General features: G+C 36.3%; 1 protein-coding gene across 2 annotated transcripts in view; it reads left to right on the top strand.

The window, feature by feature from the left end:
- The window catches only part of SPATA17 (spermatogenesis associated 17), a 95,477-nt gene that overhangs the window by 71,721 nt on the left and 5,254 nt on the right, over positions 1 to 18,502 (top strand). For both annotated transcript variants that reach the window (XM_054062222.1, XM_054062221.1), the window contains one exon: positions 2,036 to 2,171. In XM_054062222.1, the coding sequence (XP_053918197.1) occupies positions 2,036 to 2,171 (136 nt within the window). The remainder of the gene's footprint in view (positions 1 to 2,035; positions 2,172 to 18,502) is intronic.

Genomic DNA, 18,502 nt, shown 5'->3' with positions numbered 1-18,502 from the left:
CCACAGTAAGATCAAAACGTCTATATAGGAAATTTTATAGGGAAAACTGCAGTCATTTACTTTATCTTTGACTTTCCTCAAGAATCTTTTTCACCATCTTCTGTATAAATTTTACAGACATAGTATTCATATTGAATTATGAATGCTATGGCTCAACTAAATTCTATGCATATATGGGCAAATCCCTAAACTGCTAGCCTTGTCTTCTCAGCTCTCCAGTCCCCTGAGAAAGCCAATTTTCTTTCATGTCTGAACAAAAGAAAAATGTACTATTAAAATGCAATTCAGAAGTGATAAAAACTGCAAGTGGAGCAGCCGGCTCACAGCACCTTCAATGTATTCTTTGGGACACTGGGGCCACATTAATTTTTGTGTGTGCATGGTGTCCATCCCATGTGCAAATTAGCATTACAAGTACCATAATCTGTCTTATATGAGAGTGTCTTTTCCCATGAGTATACACATGCTACTATAGCTTTGTATAATTTAAAAGTCTGCTAACTCAGTGTTTTTCTTTTGCTAACTTTACATGGCATTTGTTAGTGGTACTTCGTGGAATGGATTGATATAGCTGGCAAGACTCTAAAATAATTTCTTTCTTTTTAGGAAGAGAAAATAAAGACATGTAACTTAACGTAATTAGCACCTTAACAGCTGTTGATGGATCAGTTAGTGCAAATAATTTTTTGAGTCTGTATTGGCTGAGAGACAAAGAAAAGCATTTTAATCCCCATCTTTATCAAAATCTTGATTGGCTATCTAACCGTTATAGGAACTCTGGATTCTGAGATTTGTTTTTCAACTAGGAAAGGTTTTAATTAATTACATATGTTGTCATGGCAGTTAAAGCGGTGGTTTAGACTTCTGAAGCATATATTTCTGATTTTACTGCATGATAATTTTTACTGCACTTGTGGAATAAAGACTACATGTTGCTTTTTCAGAATACCAGCAATTATAAGATTAATTCACAAGATTTTACTTCATATTAAAATCTACTTATTTACTCTGATAACTGTATTGCAAGCTGCAATAGATGGAACTATGTGCTTGTACTGTCTCTTGCAGATCCTTTACACCTTCTTGCGGATGCCTTTCACCTTCTTCCATAAAGCTTTCTGTGGAACCTACCGAGAAAATCTGTAGCTGTCAATGAGTGTTAGGGACATGCACCTGAAAACCCCTTTCATGCTCAAAGTCAGTAGCTGGAGCTTCACTGTTCAGTGGCACTATGTAAGCAGAGAGTCCATCATCGGTATGGCCAAAGGTGAAAGAATCAGGATCCAAAAGATTGCTAATTGAAGCTCAATTATAAATTGAGAGTGAAGTGTACACAACTTGTGAATTCAGAAGAAATCATCCCTTTGCTTTGTAGTCTGCCAATCTGTGCAAATGACCAGTGCTATATTTCTGTTCTGTTAAATGGAAGTATGATTTAGTTTCCTTTGGTTAACAGATATCAAAGGATGCACACCTAATTTAAGGCATAGGGAACAAATTTATCTTGGTTTATGCTTGTACTTCTGGCACACTTGAAATGTTTCCATCCTGATGGAATGATCAAGTTGAGGCTTTGTGTTAAGGGCCTAAATGTCTTGTAAAGTGGATCCATGTTCTCCACAAGTGAGCTCTGTTTGTGCTCGATGCATGCCCGCCACTGTGAGCTGACATAGACTACGCAGCCTGTTAAGACATGAGGTGTCAACAACATGCACATCCCAGCAAATTCAGCCCTGTTCATTCTTTCTTCATGCCACACAAGATCATAGTGCAGATACAGTTAAAATAATAGGAAAGTCTTCATTTTTATCCTGTGGAAACTATATGTCTCATTGCTCCAAATTTACTTTAAAAGCACCTCTAGGAGAAATTGCAGTAATCTCAAAATACTGAGAGACAACATTAGGAAGGTAGTGAAAAATAGCAGGAACGTGTGCCCGTGTCACCTCCTGTAGAGTTGGTATCTATGACTTTTATTAATCCTATGGCATCTAGAGAAAAGCAAAATTGATTTTTCAATATTTTTGATTTTCAGATTTCTGCCATTTTCTTCATTTCATAAAAATGAAAAGTATGAACCATCAATTCATACGTCAGGTAAATATGTCCAAGAAACTTATGGAGTCAAACACTTCCGTGAAGCACATCCAAAGAAGTGGGTAGCAGGCAAGGTGAGTCACTGTGAAAAATTAAGAATGGTTTACTTTTTTTAGATTATTTGGGATCTTTCTAGCACGTCATAAAATCACATAGAGTTGATGGGATGAGTTGTCAGGCTTCCTTGACTCTCTGGTAAGTTCAGTTTGAGGAAATTGAACAACTCTCCCCCGTACAAGAAAAGGATTTAAAAACCTGATTAAGTACAGCTTTGGTTATGTATGTTTTGCAGTTTCTTTTTTTCTATTTGTATTGCCTTTTCTGATGTAAGAGAGATTGAATATCTACTCTTGCATGTTAAGATGAACCTTCAGAAAATTTTGGCAAAACTTGTTTAAAAGCAACAAAATATGTTACTGCTTACGTTCTTTGGAAAATTCTAAAAATTAATGAACTGTGTTAATTTTAAGACAGTCTCATTAAACTGTCTGCTTTGTCAAGAGCATCTCATATATCTGATTTTGTAGTGCTACAAGAGGTAATTTTCCTCTGAACATGTCCTAACATGAGTTTGTGTAATGCTTGCATTACCTCTATTTGTATTAGATATCATAAGCACGTTAAAATTCTCCAGTACAACAAGGGTAAGGGACTTGGAAGAGAGTGCAGCACAGACATAGACAAAGCTCTTATCTTTTGTATGAGAAGAGGCTAAGTGCTGGATGGAACACTTCAGTCTGGAGAAGCAATGAGACTAAGGGGAAATCTTACCAATGAGTATAAACACCTGATAGGAGGAAATGAAGAGAGCCAGACTCCTCTCAGGCTCAGTAGTGTCCAGTGACAGGACAAGAGGCGATGGACACAAACTGAAATGCATGAAATCCTATCTGAAAACAAGAAAACATTATTTTTGTTTTTCTGTGAGGGTGACAGAACACTAGTGTAGGCTGCCCAAAAACATTGTGGCGTCTCCATCCTTGCAGGTATTCAAAACCCAACAGGTCACAGTCCTGGGCAACCTACTTTAGCTGAGTTAGGGGAGTTGGACTAGATCTCAAGAGGTCTAAAAACCAAAACAGTTCTGGGATCTTGTAACTTATGATTACTTATTTCCCTGAAAGTTTCTTAACCTTTGTAAATATATAACAACTTCCAAGGAATCTGAGTTTGAGAAGTAATGTTTTTTAAAAGAATGGTTTCTCAAAACTTTAAGCTTTAAAGATGAGTTCAGAGTAAAATTTTGGTGTTTTAATGTACATGAACTAGATCTCATTGCAAATAAAGGCACAAAGATCAACATTCAAATAAAAAGACTTGCATTTGTCTTTCAAAAGTAATGAGTGGAGGATATGACTGGCTGAAGTCCCACAGCATAAGTATGACACATAAAGGTCTAAAAATCTTATTGTTCATACTCATCTTGTCCTGTAAAGACTCTTTTTTCCAGTCCTTAGTAGTTCTTGATCAGAGTCAGGTTATGATACCAAACAATGAAAGAATATTTACATTCTTTTACATCACATATATATAATACTGTATAGATTATGGGCTTAACTGAAACCACTAAACTCACTTTACTTGTGATCTTGAATAGATTTCAACCTATATATCTGGAGGTGAATAGCTGTACGCATTAACCCAACATGACATACAGTCTTCCAAACCCAAGTCTAAATTAATGTGAAGCTTCAATTAAGAGCTGCTTGCCCAAACGGAGAGGTAATAGGAGAAAGGAGCCTTTTATGACCTACCGGCTGCTTTAATGGTTAATTAATTTAATACTTAATTACTATCAGAAAGTATAAAACCTAAACAAAACTCCCCCTCCTAGCTATATTTTAAAAGAAATTTTCTATAGGCACATGTGAGGTTATACTTTCATAGCTGTTGAATTTGAAAGAATACTCTGTCTCTAAGCTGCATTAGAACTTCATATATGCCAGTGCTATGAAAAAATTATCCTATTCTAATGAATCACCAGGCTAAAGGGCATGTAGCAAAATATTACCAGAAAAAAATCAGATTTTTGCTTAACACTTTATCTGCTAAACACAACCCGTGTTTGACGTTTCCCATGAGGTGATATTTTTGTGGATGCGACTTGTATTATAACCTGAGTAGCTCATATACCTGCTTTAATGTATGTATATTCTGCTTCTGTCAGTATAATATTAGAGAGGTTTCTCTTATCGTTTGATAAGCTCTTCCAAGGAGTCAGTTCAGTGGATCAGTGACCCCTGTGAGCTGCTGAGAGGTCACTTAATGTTAGCTGGGATTAGCTGGCTTTTTAAACTACATATAAAAAAGTTTGCCTGTTCATGAGCATGTCCTAGTTGTATTTTCCTGAGGTTATAATGTTTAAAAGCATGCATTTTAATTCAAGTCACAAAAAGATTAGTATGTAAATTATATAATTACTTTACAAGCAAAATGAGCAACAATGAAAAGTATTACCTGCAATATTTCTTCTGGAAAATGAAATGGTGTTAGCATAAAATACCTCTAAACACAATAATAATAATAATATTATGTGAGAAAAAGTTAATAGTTCTGCTTTCCATGTAGTTACAATCTGAACGTTTTTATCTCATTCCGTTTACATTTCAATGAGGTTTCTGAGTAAACGGAAAAATAGTTGTATTCTAATTATTCATTGAAAATAAAAAAGTGGAAACACTATACCTCTAGTGAAATGAATCTAGTGAGTTTACCCAGTTATAATCCAGTATAAAACCAGAAATGCTTGCATGTCCAAACACCTTGGAATACCTTTTGATAGAATTTGTGAGAAGTACCAATATAAAAAAAAAAAAATACTAGTCACTATGAACTTAAACTGCAACAATAGATTCCAATGTAGCTGGACAGTCAAGGGATCAAATACAGTAGCTATAAGCTATCATTTGTCAAAACACTTCCATATGCTCATATTTTCTGAGGCAGAAATGATAGCTTACAGCCTTGAATTGGTATTGGAATTAGTTTGCATATGCATTTAAAAAAACTGACTTTATTGACAGCATTTACTCTTTTCTTTGCAAAATTCAGGAAGTGACGTTTTAAGTCACTTCTTATAGTCTTTCCTTTGATGCCTTATTATAGGTGAAATACAGTATGGCTGCATCACTGTTTCATTATTTGCACAGGCATTTTGGCCCTAAACAGAATTTTATTATCTACAAAACATAAAAATACCCAGTACTGCAAGGAATTAATTTAGAGAACCTAAGCATATTGCACAGAACATAAAGTTGACCTTTACCGTCTACAGCTTTTGGAATGGAGTGGGATGTGGAACACATCATAGATTTAATGTGGCACAACGCTGTCTGCAGAAACTTGGGTGGGACTGTGACTGCCTGCCCATTGCACCTGATGATTGAATCTGCTGTCACCAGCATCCTGATAATAATGAACATTCAGCTTAATGACCGTGATTATGATTATCATAATTGATGTGCAAGTGCAGTGTGTGGGGATCATTACAGCTGAACTCTACAGCAGAGAAACATGCCTTAGTTACGGATAATTTTACTTTTATGCATTGATTGGGATAAAATATGCCTTCAAGTTCAACAGGCCAGCTTAATACAATTTTAGGAAGATTTCTACATGTGTGAATTGATGATTATGAGCTTCCTGCAAAACAGTCATTCTAGCTGTTTGTTTTGAATTGTTTCATTCCATTAATAATGAGGAATAATTAAATAATTAGACATTGTTGAGTGGAAATCGCTTATAGAGCCCTGCCAGCATTAATCAAATATCAGGTTCAAATATTTCTGATTGTCATGGCCTTGCCTAAGCTAGGAAAAATAGCCCTTGTAATTCACCACCAACACAACTCTGTTTTTGGTGGAACAATGGTAATTGGGCTGTAGTTGACATTACTGGCATGTTCATACTGTATTTTGCACCCATTAGAGCAGACAATAGTCATTCCTTATATAAATTATATTGCTTTTTTCTTTGTCAGCAGAGGCAGAGAATTACAGGCTCAAATTCAGCCAGTGCTGATAAAGGCACAATCAATACCCAGTACGTTTTGTTGGACAGTGATTGCATTCAGCTGAGATTATATAAAGTTGTAGAAGTATTTAATTAATGACATATATAATAGATAAGCACTAGTGCCTTTTTGTACACTATTCTGGAGTCATATAAAGAATGTTATGGCGTATGTATAATGCAAAATATGGGGTTTCATTGATTTACACTAGTTGTAAATTTGGCTCTTTGTCCAAGATCTGGCAGAATTTTGCATCTGGGATAACAGACATAACTGACCATGTTAAAAAAAATCTTGATCTTTGACTTGCTTTCTACTGTAAAGAAGATTGTAAGGATCAAATCTCTATGAATGCCTCAACTGCACAATTCCTCTCACATGACTTTAAGTTTGGACTATCTGTGATGAAAAGGAGAACTACCTGTGTGTTCAGGGATGTCATCTTTGTCTATATAGTCTACTGCTTCTGAAAGTTTAACAGCCTCTGTGGTTTTCATTGTTGCTCACATTATGGCCCAAGTGGAATCACGTTATCAGGTAGGGCCCTAAGTTCCAGATATGTGGGAAGAGGTCCACAAGGAGAATGTAATAGGGCCTGAAATTCTCAGTGTGTTATAAAGTTATTGTGGCATTCCTACATGACAATGACCAACCCACTTGTTTCCATAGTTTTCTGAGATCACTGTGTCCTGTGGTTCCACAGAAAGTTTATCTTCATATAGTGCTACCACAGGGAAAAATAGGGTTGTGGTTGAAAAGTGATTTGTTCTGTTTGAAAATCAGTTTTGTCCCTTGTAGGACCAATACTCAATAATATTGTCTAGTGAATGATGTCATTATGTGGCAGAATTTTCCATCCCTGACTAGACCAAAATTTATTTAAAGTTGACCCTGACTCCAATTTTATTAACCTTGCAGTAACTGGACTTGAGATATATATATATATATATATATATATATATATATATATATATATATAATGTACGCGTGAAGCTTGAAACATTTTCTCTTAAATTGTGACTCCATGACAATTTTAAAAAAGAATTTGCTTGTTTTCATTTTAATTAGGAAAAAAAATGCACAGTAGTATTTTCTAATGGAGTGTGATAGCGGCTAATGAATGTGCATCTGTACTGTAAGTCTTATGAGAAGTTTTAAAACTTTTAAGGCCCTATTGACTAGTATGCTTTATGACAAAATTTACTAATGTGCAATGAGAAGAGAGAGCACATATTTTGAATATCAGATTCTTATTTCCCCAGTCCAACTGCAATGCATTTTCCTAGGCAATGCAGAGCTGACATAATGTGGCAGCCAGAAGTGACTCTATTGTAGGGGAATTATTAGATGATCTGTTAGAGTTTACTTGTTACACTATGACTTTCCTCATGAACCATGTCAGGGATAATAAGGATTGTTGCCGAAGTGTGTTGCACTCCAGCAATTCCTGACCAATGACATGGCTCCAGTATGACTATTACTGCTGGCATGACTTAATGTGTCTATTCAGATGCTCCAAATGGACCCTTAGTTTGAGTTATCAACTATGTATTTCCAAGATAAGGCTGCTCTCTGTTGCTTTTCCTCCCATCTCAAGTCCTGCACCAAACCAGATCATTTAAACCCAAGAATCTGGTGCTTCAATAATACATCCTATATTTTTAATGAAAAGTCAGTCTGTCGTACTTTGTAGCATATATTTTCTTCTCTCGGAACAACCATTTTGAGTCAGAACACTGTTGTATTTTCATGTGAAATTCAGCTTGAGCAATTTATTCCCTGAATCACATAGAGTGATTCCAATAACAGCATTACTCTTCAGAGCTGCAAGCTCCTTGGAGCTCAGGCATTCAGCTACCTGGTTAGGTAATACAAAAAAAAAAGACCAATGTTTCCCAATTTAATATCACAGACCAGCTCATTAAACAAGTGGTTTCTGAGACTGGGTAATAAAAATTGGCTTAAAGCCATTTTTGCAACTTATAATTCTCAATTTCTTGCCCTTTTTTTTTTCAGTAAATGTCACTATGTACTGTTGAGAAGCAAGTGCATTTAAAAAGGCAGGAGTGTGTCATATCCAACACTGGGAACACGAGTCAGTATCTCTCATTCACAGGGCTAGAATTAAATGTCTCTCATTATAAGATGCACCAATTCAGTCTCCCAGGAAAGCAAATGAAAATTTCCACTTTTGACAGGTGACATAAGAATTTTTCCAGATTCTGTGCTGAAAAACTATGTCATAGCTACAACAGGATATCTTGTTATGAAGATCACTTTCAAAGCTCCCTTTGGAGGGGGAGCTATAGATTGTTTCCTTTAAGAAAATCCTTAAGGTATCCACTGCTGGGCTGCCTTTGAAAAATGCTACTTGATATATGTCATGTCAATGATTATTTACTATAAGAGATCTTTCAAATTATCTTCTAGGGTGTAGAAGGAAGGTAAATACTATGAAGCAAATTAAAATATATAAAATATCCCTAGCTACTCTTTAACTAGATTCAGAAAAGAACCTGAGGATAACTGGGAGACTGAAAAGAAAGGCTGGAAAAACCTTCTGGTGAAGGTTACTGATGAGTTACAGGGTCTGATTTTAAAGGAATGCTGCAAATTAGTGACTGAGAAGAGTCAAACAATTCAATCTTTGAATAAAAAAAAAAAACTGTTGCCAAATATTTTATAAAACCTGATTTTTGGTTCTGTAATTTTTTCAACAGGAACATGCAGTCCCTTGATGATGATCTAAGGCTTTGAAGAATAAATTGGTTTAAAAGAGAAAATTAGATGGCACTTATTATAATGTCTAACTAGCAATCCTGTGTCATTCGTCTGTTGGGTGATAAATGTCTTGCTTTTCCTACCTTCCTCATTTAATAATGCAACTTTTATGTTAGTGGCATAAGAGAAAATCTTGCTTTTTAGTAAGACAGAACTTTCACCAGTATTTTTTGAGGGAGATATATGTATGTTTTAACTTTCTAAATAATTCTTGTTTTACAAATTGCTTGTATATTTTAAAGCCTCTTGTTTAATCAGAAACACTTTAGAAATAGAGTATCTGGAACAATTCCTTCAGTATATGCCTGGAGTACATTACAGTAACTTGTGACAGAGCTTTTAATAAAAAAAAAATCAAGCTGGAAATGGAGTTTGAAGTTACACCTAGTTTGTTTTGTTGATATTGTATTGATATCCTCACACTATGCTCAGTCTAGCCTTTTGATGACAGTTTTGGATGGGCTGTTCAGCATTCTTCGAACTAAGTAGATTTGTTTATAAATCTGACGAACATAATGTATTTCAACTCAATTCAGTTTGCCACAATATTGAATTAAAAAGGCTATATTTTGAGGTCACTTAAAATACTTTATGGAGCATATCTGCAAAAGTAAGCTACTTGATAATATTCACCAAGACCTTGTTTGTGCTGGTTAAATAGAATTGAAATGAAAGTAGCAAAAGTCTTTTCACAGTCCTCTAAGAATATAACTGTTGAATAAAGCAGGTATAAGAACTGATCCTCGGTGCCTAGCATAACTGGGATACATCCATGGAGTTAGGCTAATATGTATTGGATAAGGATCTGGCCCATAAAGAGTCATAGAATCATGGAATGTTTTGACTTGGAAGGTACCTTAAAGATAATCTAATTCCAACCCACTGCCTTGGGCAGGGACACCTATTAGAGCAGGTTGCTCAAAGCCCTGTTGAGCCTGGCCTTGAACAGTTCCGGGAGGAGGGCATCCACAACTTCTTTTGGCAACCTACCCCAGTGCCTTGCCACCCTCATCACGAAGAATTTCTTCCTAATGTCTAGTCTAAATATTCCCTCTTCCCATTTAAAGCCATTCCCCCTGATCCTATCACTACACACTCTTGTAAAAAGTCCCTCCCCAGCTTTCTCATAGGCCCTTTCACATACTAGAAGGCTGCCCAAAAGTAGGGATCTTCTCTTCTCCAGGCTGAACAATCTCAACTCTGCCTCATTGCAGAGTTGCTCCAGCCCTCTGATCATCTTCGCAGCCCTTCTCTGGATCTGTTCCATGTCCTTCTTATGTTGGAGATTCCAGAATTGGACACAGTACTCTAGGTGAGCACAGTAGAGGGGGATAATTACCTCCCTTAACCTGCTGGCCACACTTCTTTTAATGCAGCCCAGGATGCTGTTGGCCTTCTGGGCTGTGACCGCACATTCCTCCCTCATGTTGAGCTCCTCATCAGTCAACACCCTCAAGTCCTTCTCCGCAGGGCTGCTCTCTATCATGTTGTCCCTGTATTGAAGCCACAGATTGCCTTACAAACTTACAAGGTTTGACATGTACAGAGGTAGTAGCACCTAAAGTAAAGGGGCTACGTTATAAGAGTTGTGATGAACATAGTATCTGTTTCACAGCTCAATTGTTTTTGTTTTCCATGAGACTATTTGCGTAGGAATTTACTTTTTGACTGTGATAACAGGGACTAATAATATTCCCAGCCAGTAGTTTAGAGACATGTTAGGATCTCTTACCTGCAGTTGTATGAAGGAATGACAGAATAAGTGGTCAGCACTTATCATTAGCAACTGAATATCCTACTCTTTTAAAGTGTAAGTTGTTAGGTGTGAGAGTCTCATACAGGGTGTGGGCAGAGGGGGAGGTTGGGGGTTATGGGGAGAAAAAAGAAGAAAAGCAACTATAAAAACATTGAATATTAACAAACTTTGTGCACTAATGTGAGACTGCTTGATTGAGCAGTGTCGTGTCAACCATGTCTTTCTTCTAATGCTAAAAGTAATGCACATAGACAGAGTGACAATCAGAGTACAGCCTCCCATCAGCTGTAATTAATCTTTTAGTTAACAGAGACTAGAAAAGCTTCTCATCAGCCTCTTCTGAAGTCTGAGGCACCCTGTTTTTTGATGTTTGCATTCTGAGTAAAATTGTCCCCACCAGTTCTAACAAATTGAAACACCAGGCTAATTATGGCAGCTAATGAAGTGTGTGGAATGGTCACAGCTTGTCGTGAAACTGTTCCTTCAGCTCAGATTAGAGTTTCATCAATCACTTTTTTAAACTGATCCAGAATTGCTTCTGCCCAGTGCTTGGCATTTTTAATGCTGTTTCTGTAATTGGTTTTTTCCCCAAAGCTTAGGCTATTTTTTGAAATATTACATTCTCAGGACAGGACTTACAAATGCCAGTTTATAAAAAAACATTTCATTATCGCCTCTATCAGCTGATCAAGTGCTAGAAAGCTAATAAAAGAAGCAGAAATATAAAATTTGATATATTGCTTTTAATCCAGCTAAAGGTAGCAATAAAGCATATACACATATATGTATATGAATCATTATTACTGTGGACTGGATGTATACTGCAATCTCATGAGACATGGTTTGTGGGCTGGATGGTTCAAATCCCACTGAAGGACCTAAATGAAATGAATGAGTTGGTCTTAGCTTATTTCCTAGTGGATTGTGGTTCTCCATATATCACTCAGAGTTTGGCATGATTTGTAGTATTTGCAGATGCCCAAGCGTTTAGCAGGAAGAAGACCAAAATGTGTTGCTATTTAAAGAATTTCAACACTTCTGGTCAAATCCAAAGTCCTCAGAGAAGTATGGGAAACTTTACAGTGTAAGTAATATTGCTACTACACTGTCAATGAATAAATTAGCATATAAAACATTGTAAAAATTCCTAGTTCCTGTTCTTTTATAAGATATAATAGTACTCAGCTATACATTGAAAGTTCTGCATAGACATTAAAGGCATAGGTATTAAAGGAAGTTTAAGGCCAAATTCTTTCCTCAACATGGACAATGGAGTGAGGAATTTATTTTGGAAGTAATCCAGCTGAAAACATGAAATAAACTTTTGCTTATGCACTACCATAAAATATTTTTGCAGGAGTTGTCGCATTTAGTGTTTATAACATAGTCTTATCAGAAACAAGACAGCATGTTTTTAGTTTTCAAAGTGTTCTGCAATCTATTCTTTAAATTTCTGCTATTATGAGTAATCCATTTAATTTTTCTGAACAGTGTTGAATCTGGAATAATATTTGACTATAAATATCAACTCTTCGTCTCCCTGAAGTTTCTTAAGCAGCAGCATTTTGACAGAACTAGCATCATGTCAATGCCAAAACATATCTGTGGCACCTCAGTGAATAAATGGTGTTGCTGATGCTATTCCTGAACTGTGTCAAAGAACTGATGGATTTACACAGGAGAAAATGTGCCATTGAAAAATGAAGAAAAATGTGATGCATACAGAGGTTCTATTATCATATATGAATAAATACAGTGAGCAATAGGTATTAGCCTAAGAACTATTGTTCCAGTTTTATTGATTAGTGAGAGCATTTGTGAACACTGGATGGCAGATGAGTAGTTTTCTAGTGTTAGATGAACTCCAAAGTAAACTGCCTGTAAAATGAGAAAGGTGCTTTCCTGTTTGATCATTTCAATCTCTTCTGAAGGTACCTTATATTTACCAAACGGGAAAGCTGTTTTTCTCTTTAGCTTTCCTCACTGCTAGGGCACATTGCTGACTTGTGTTTAGTTCGTTGCCCACCAGGACTACCAGGTCCTCTCTTGCAGAGCTGTTACGCAGCCTGCTTTGTTCCTGGGGTTAGTTTGTGCTGAGTGCATACAGTCTGTATGGTATTTTGTGAAGTTCTAGCACCATATTCCTATAGGCTGTCTACATCTTGCTGAATGACAGCCCTCAAGTGTATCTATGGCACCCATCAGTCTGATGTTTTCCATGAACTTGCTGAGAGTGCATTCCACCTTCAGATCGATGATGAAGACATTAAAAGGCATAGCACTTGAGGAAATGCATTTGTACCCAGGTTCCAGTTAGAGTAGAAAAAGTTCATTGCTACCCCTTGAATCTGAAACTCCAGCCAGTTAATACATCTATCTATCAGTCTGCACATCCAGACTATTCTCTTAGGAGATTGTGTTGAAAGCCTGTCTACAGCTTCCACTGTTCCTTTCATCTTCATATCTCCTCATTTCATCACACAAAGCAATCAGATTTGAAAGCATCATCCAGAAGAATGTCAAAACAGATGAAATCTAACTAGATTACTGTTTTTATTGCATGTGTCAAAAACAGTGCAATCAACATTTTTTTGTTTTTAATTGTTGCGAAGTTGTTGTTTGGGTGTTTTTTTTTTTTCCAAAGAGGTGCAACTTAACTTGATCAGATAAAACATTTTCACATAAGGATTCCAAGTCAGAATTTTTCTTCCTTAACTCCTAGTGGCATGATTTTGGCAGGTTAGAGATAGTTGCAACTTGATCTTGGCAGGTTAAACATTTTCTGGCTTTATTCCAGCAGGTTAAAAGTTGTTCTGAGTTTGTCTTGGCAATCAACACTTGGCGCTGGCTTATTTTCAACTGGAAAGAGAATGTTGTGGTTGAACAGATTACACAATGAAAAGGGCAGCTAATAAGTGGCATAAGTCAAGATAGTTATCCCTAAGTGCATTATTTTCTAATACAAGTGCTGTTGCTAGCAGACCGTGTGTGATGGACGAGGCAAAGAGTTGGTTTAAGAATATGAGCACTATGATAAAAACATGTCCTTTACTTTTTCATCAGATGCTTTCAAGACTATATTTTTCTGCACACAGGAATGAAGTCTTAAACATTGTTCCACTTCAGATTTAATAACTTCATAAAAGGGTTATGTATTAGCACTGCTGTATTTTCATACTTTACAATGTTATTTATACATCTTAAATAAATTAAGGTGAACATTTTCTCCCCTCTTCAAAAATATTTTGTTAAAACACCCTGTGAGAAGTTGAAAATTGCATGACAATAGCAAATAAACACCTCTTGGGATTCTGAATACCTACTGAACTGTTTCAACTGCACATTTGTTTTTTAGTCCACGTTCAGTAAAGTTCAAGTGTATCCAAGTATGAAATAGCTTGCAGAAAAATTCACATTGGTTTCTTAATTTAATTTACTTGTGAAAAAAAAAAAAGAGGCTATATTAATTGAAAAACATGGAATATTATCTTTGGCAATTTTGGTTCAAATACAGATATTCAGAACAGAATTTGGGTGATGTTGTTTCATCTTGACTAAAGTATGGTACAGCATTCATTGTAACTTTGTGTGACAAATTGTACTTTTAACACTGATATTGTCTCTGAATATGTCTGAAAGTACCTGAAAACTGTCTACACATAGGTGATTTATTCTTCAGTAGGTTAGCTTTATACACATAAATAAGTTCATTATCTGAACAGTTATTTATAAATGAGAATATATTTCTTTTTAAAGCATTGCAAAGCTAGTACATGTTTGGGAGAAAGGGCTAGGCAGTGTCTGGCTTGCAGATCATCCGTAAATGGAATACATAAACTTAGAGGGTACAGCTCGGAATTCCACCCTTCCTTCCCCTTGGGCAACCACAATGACTGCAGGGTACTAAGTAAATATAAGAAATGCAAATTTGGACCACAAATATTCATTGCTCCTTATAGTACACATGACAAAAAGGAGAAGCTAGTTTTAGATCCCAGGTTAATTTCCAAGAGGCAATGCTTAGGAGAAAAAGTAATCCACTGGACCAAATCCCTCCCCTTTTTTCCTTTGTCTTTCCTTGCACTTCCATTAAAGCCAGGAGATAGTTTGCCTTTGCTTGTGAGACAGCACTGTAAGGATTGACACATTTGTAATGAACATAGCTATTGCAAAATATCTTATTCATTTAGAAATATTTGTGCTTTCCTCATACAATGTCTCAAATTATTGCATTCTCAAAATCATTGTTATCTTCTGTCATGTCATAGCTTAATTTGTGCAGCCATGGAAAACTACAGTGGGACATGCTTTTGTTCCATTGTCCAAACTGCTTCTAACCATGCAGAAGCAGTAATAAACTCTTTTCAAGACTGGAATGCATCCTCTCCTACCTTGCACAGATGAGGACAAGAAATTTTAGAGCTTGACTTGTTTTAGCCAGTATCGCCTGTTATCTCCGAATCACAAATTAGCACAGCTTAACTGCTGAGCTAAGAAAACAAACTTCAGTGAGCACATATTAGTAGAAGAACACTTCCTTCTCAGGATATTAAAGAAAGGGAGTAATAGAGTTACAATTTCCATATTAAGCTGTCACAGAGGAGTACACACTGCTGTGCCCCTCATACTGGGCATATCATGTAGGAAGTATCTAAACTTATATGATTATCAGATCAGTAGTTTTTCAAATTCATGAACCATAATTAGAAATCTTTCATAATTTCTAGCAAGCAGTGTTTGAATTTGGTTTCCTCATTTGTAATTCCAAAAGATGAAATGTGTAAGAGTTATAAATCTCCATGAAAATTTAAGTGTAATAATAATGAATTGTTTGTTACATAAATTAAATAGCAATTAATGTTTTCTCTTTCCATTTGGAAGATAGGATATTAAACTAGCATTGTTAGATTTCCTACTGTGAACATAATTTCCTGATTTTTCTTTTCACATACATTATCATAGTGTCAATAAAAGACTAAAACTAACAAGTAGAAAAAACTTGCCTGATGTAAGCGTAACACAGAAGGTTATAAAGTTGCCTTTTATGATGGCTATACAATATCATTTTATTTTAAGATCTAATAGCAAGTTGATTCAAAGGGTAAGACTTGCACTTACAAAGTCATTACAGCGAGTAGAAAATTGCCTTCCACCACAGTCACACAGTCTTTTTAAATCAAAGAGTTTTATTGTTGTTGATGATGTTTGCATTTGCAGGAGGTAATTAGGGAATGACTTAGACATCACATTCAATGCCTTCAAGCTTGTCAAGAAGAACTATAAACTTCACTTGCAAAAAAAACCACCCCAAAACAAAACCGTAAAAGCAGGCAGTTTAGGAGGGAAATTGCAGAGAATAGAGGGCAACAGAATCAGAACATTTTAGGTCAGGTTGATAATGGCTATGTCAATCCATAATATGGAGAAGCTCCTAAAGCCTTCATGGAAGCACCTGTTTTTTTGTTGCACTTACCCAAAATAACAAAATTTAGAGAGCTCAGAATTGGTATTAATAATAGGCAGTCGAAGGAGGAGATAGACGATGGCTCCTTGTTCTCCTGCTCTGCATTGCACTGGCAATATGAATAGGGAAAGGTGTAATTCTACCCCTTCATCTCACCAGTGGTTACTTGTCCACTGTAGCACAGGGAACTCTGATTAGGCATGCCTTACCCTAGAAGTCAATACCTCTGCACTGACACAATGAGATCCAGTCCCTAAGGCATGATCCAGGCTTTTGTTATTATCTCTTATTTGAAGGGGCTGGTTGACCCAATTGGTTAACACATTAGCTATTCAATTTTATAGCCTCAAGTCACAGAAAACCTATTCCTCATTTTTGGATATTTCTCCACAGCAGAAAGCAAAATTGGCAGTCTGTGCCCACCAGCCACAAAAACAGAGTTGCGCCAAACAACTGTGTCCTGAACTTTATGGCTAATTAGCTGTTGAAGCTATGCCCAAGAAGTAGGTTCTGTTGCCCATGGGAAGAAGTGTGTAGCCATTATTAATGTCCTAGCTCGTATCTCTCCGTAGGTCTTATGAGGAGTGCTGCTTAAAAAGGCTAAATGTACAACAGGGAATTAAAAATTATAGTACCCCTTTCACTGACTGAAATACTGTAAACTTGTTTCACTGGGGCCAGGATTGGTGTCAATGTACTTTGTGTGAAAAGTGCAATAGAAGCATTAGTATTTGACAGCGCTGGTTGAAATAAGTGAAATTAATGGAGCTCTTTTCATATACGACAAGGCCATGGCACCCCTTTCATGCTGCTTACAGACAGAGAAAAGTCAATACTTCTTTATTACTTGATGTTGACCTACATTCTGCACTACAAGTGCCAGGCCCACTAATTGGTTTCAGTTGTGAGAAAAGTTTGCCCCAAAGAAACACTGGAGCAGATAAATCAATCTTTTTTAGGGTAGCTTAGTGGGTTTTGAGCACTTGAAATGACATTTGTGTTTTATTGACAGAATGGGTTGTTACACTCATTTTGTCATGTCAGAAGGCCCTGTGCTAGTTGGAAATATTGTTAACCAGTATTGATAAATTTGCTAAGAATAAAAGTTAGCTGGATCAACATTTTACTTGTATAACAGCTTGCCATTTCTGGTTTAGTTCCTTGTTAGAGAACTGCATGGCTATTAATAGGTCAGGAGGCTTACAGCTCACTTTAAAGCTCTAATTTTAGTATTTCAAGCGTTAGGATCTTAAGGAAATACTTAAAGAAGACCATGTAGTATTAAACTGAGGGGGCTGCAGACTACAGCTGTACAGTGGCACTTGGCAGTACACATGACAGTTGAATAGTCAAATGTATTGAAAGAGTCCATAGGTCTTGTTAAGCTCTGACAGTTGAACTGGAGTCTCTTACAATTTACTAGAGTGAAAGAAATACAAGTTGACAAGTTTAAAAGGGAAGTATTATATTTACTTTGTTTGGGAATTTAAAAATAGGTTTTGGTCTCTGAGAATTACAGATCTCTGATACTGATAATTATGTGGCATGATATAAAAATGCATTGTGGAAGAATTCCATAAAGCTCAGCTCTGTGCTCCTGTGATTGTGACATAGCAAAACTGTAGGGTCAATCTCACCAGTGTATGTGGGAATCCATAGTAGTAAGCTAATTCATTCCAGCTACCAAAAATAAGGGACTGATGGTGAATATAGTTTTGAGGAAGCCTGTTTTTCTGCACTCACAATGTTCTTGCAACTTCAAAAGGATTATCTCTATAACTTCGTAACTTCAATGCTACGTAGCAACCAGCTTAAATTCAATATAATCATGGCAGTCTACTAGAATGAACCAGCAGTGCGTCGCTGTGCTTCACTGCACAATTTGAATCTACGTTTCACCATCAAATTAAATAGGCCTGAAAACATGGCTTCCAATTCCTTTCCTTTATGCTGCTACACTGATACAGTGGGATAGACTCTTCAGTGCTCTAAGGTAGATCTTGCAAAGCCAAGTGGTATTTGCAGGCCTTGCTTTCTCAAATTGTTGAAACCTTGTATATAAAATTTGTATCTTCAAATACAGAAATGGCTAGGTTTTGTTTTTTCCTAAAAATATACTTATATTTTATGTGCATACTGTGCACCATTTATCTAGCATACATTCTAAACTTCTTTAATTAGCCTAACTGTAAAGCCAGCAACACTTTTATTTATCCATCAGAGTATGTGATGCTTCCTAAATGTGGTCAAACATAACTGCTGTCGTCATAATCGGAGCCAGTTGTTTAAATGCTCAGTTGTGAGTATCTAGTGAAATAGTTTAAATAACAAGATAAACAGTACAGCTGCTAACCCAAAGTAATCTTACACTGAGGGGGCGTGTGGCACAGAA

This window comes from Cuculus canorus, chromosome 3, assembly GCF_017976375.1.
Source record: "Cuculus canorus isolate bCucCan1 chromosome 3, bCucCan1.pri, whole genome shotgun sequence".
NCBI lineage: Eukaryota > Metazoa > Chordata > Aves > Cuculiformes > Cuculidae > Cuculus > Cuculus canorus.
The sequence above is the reverse complement of the archived record's forward strand: the minus strand, read 5'-3'. Positions and strand labels throughout refer to the sequence as shown.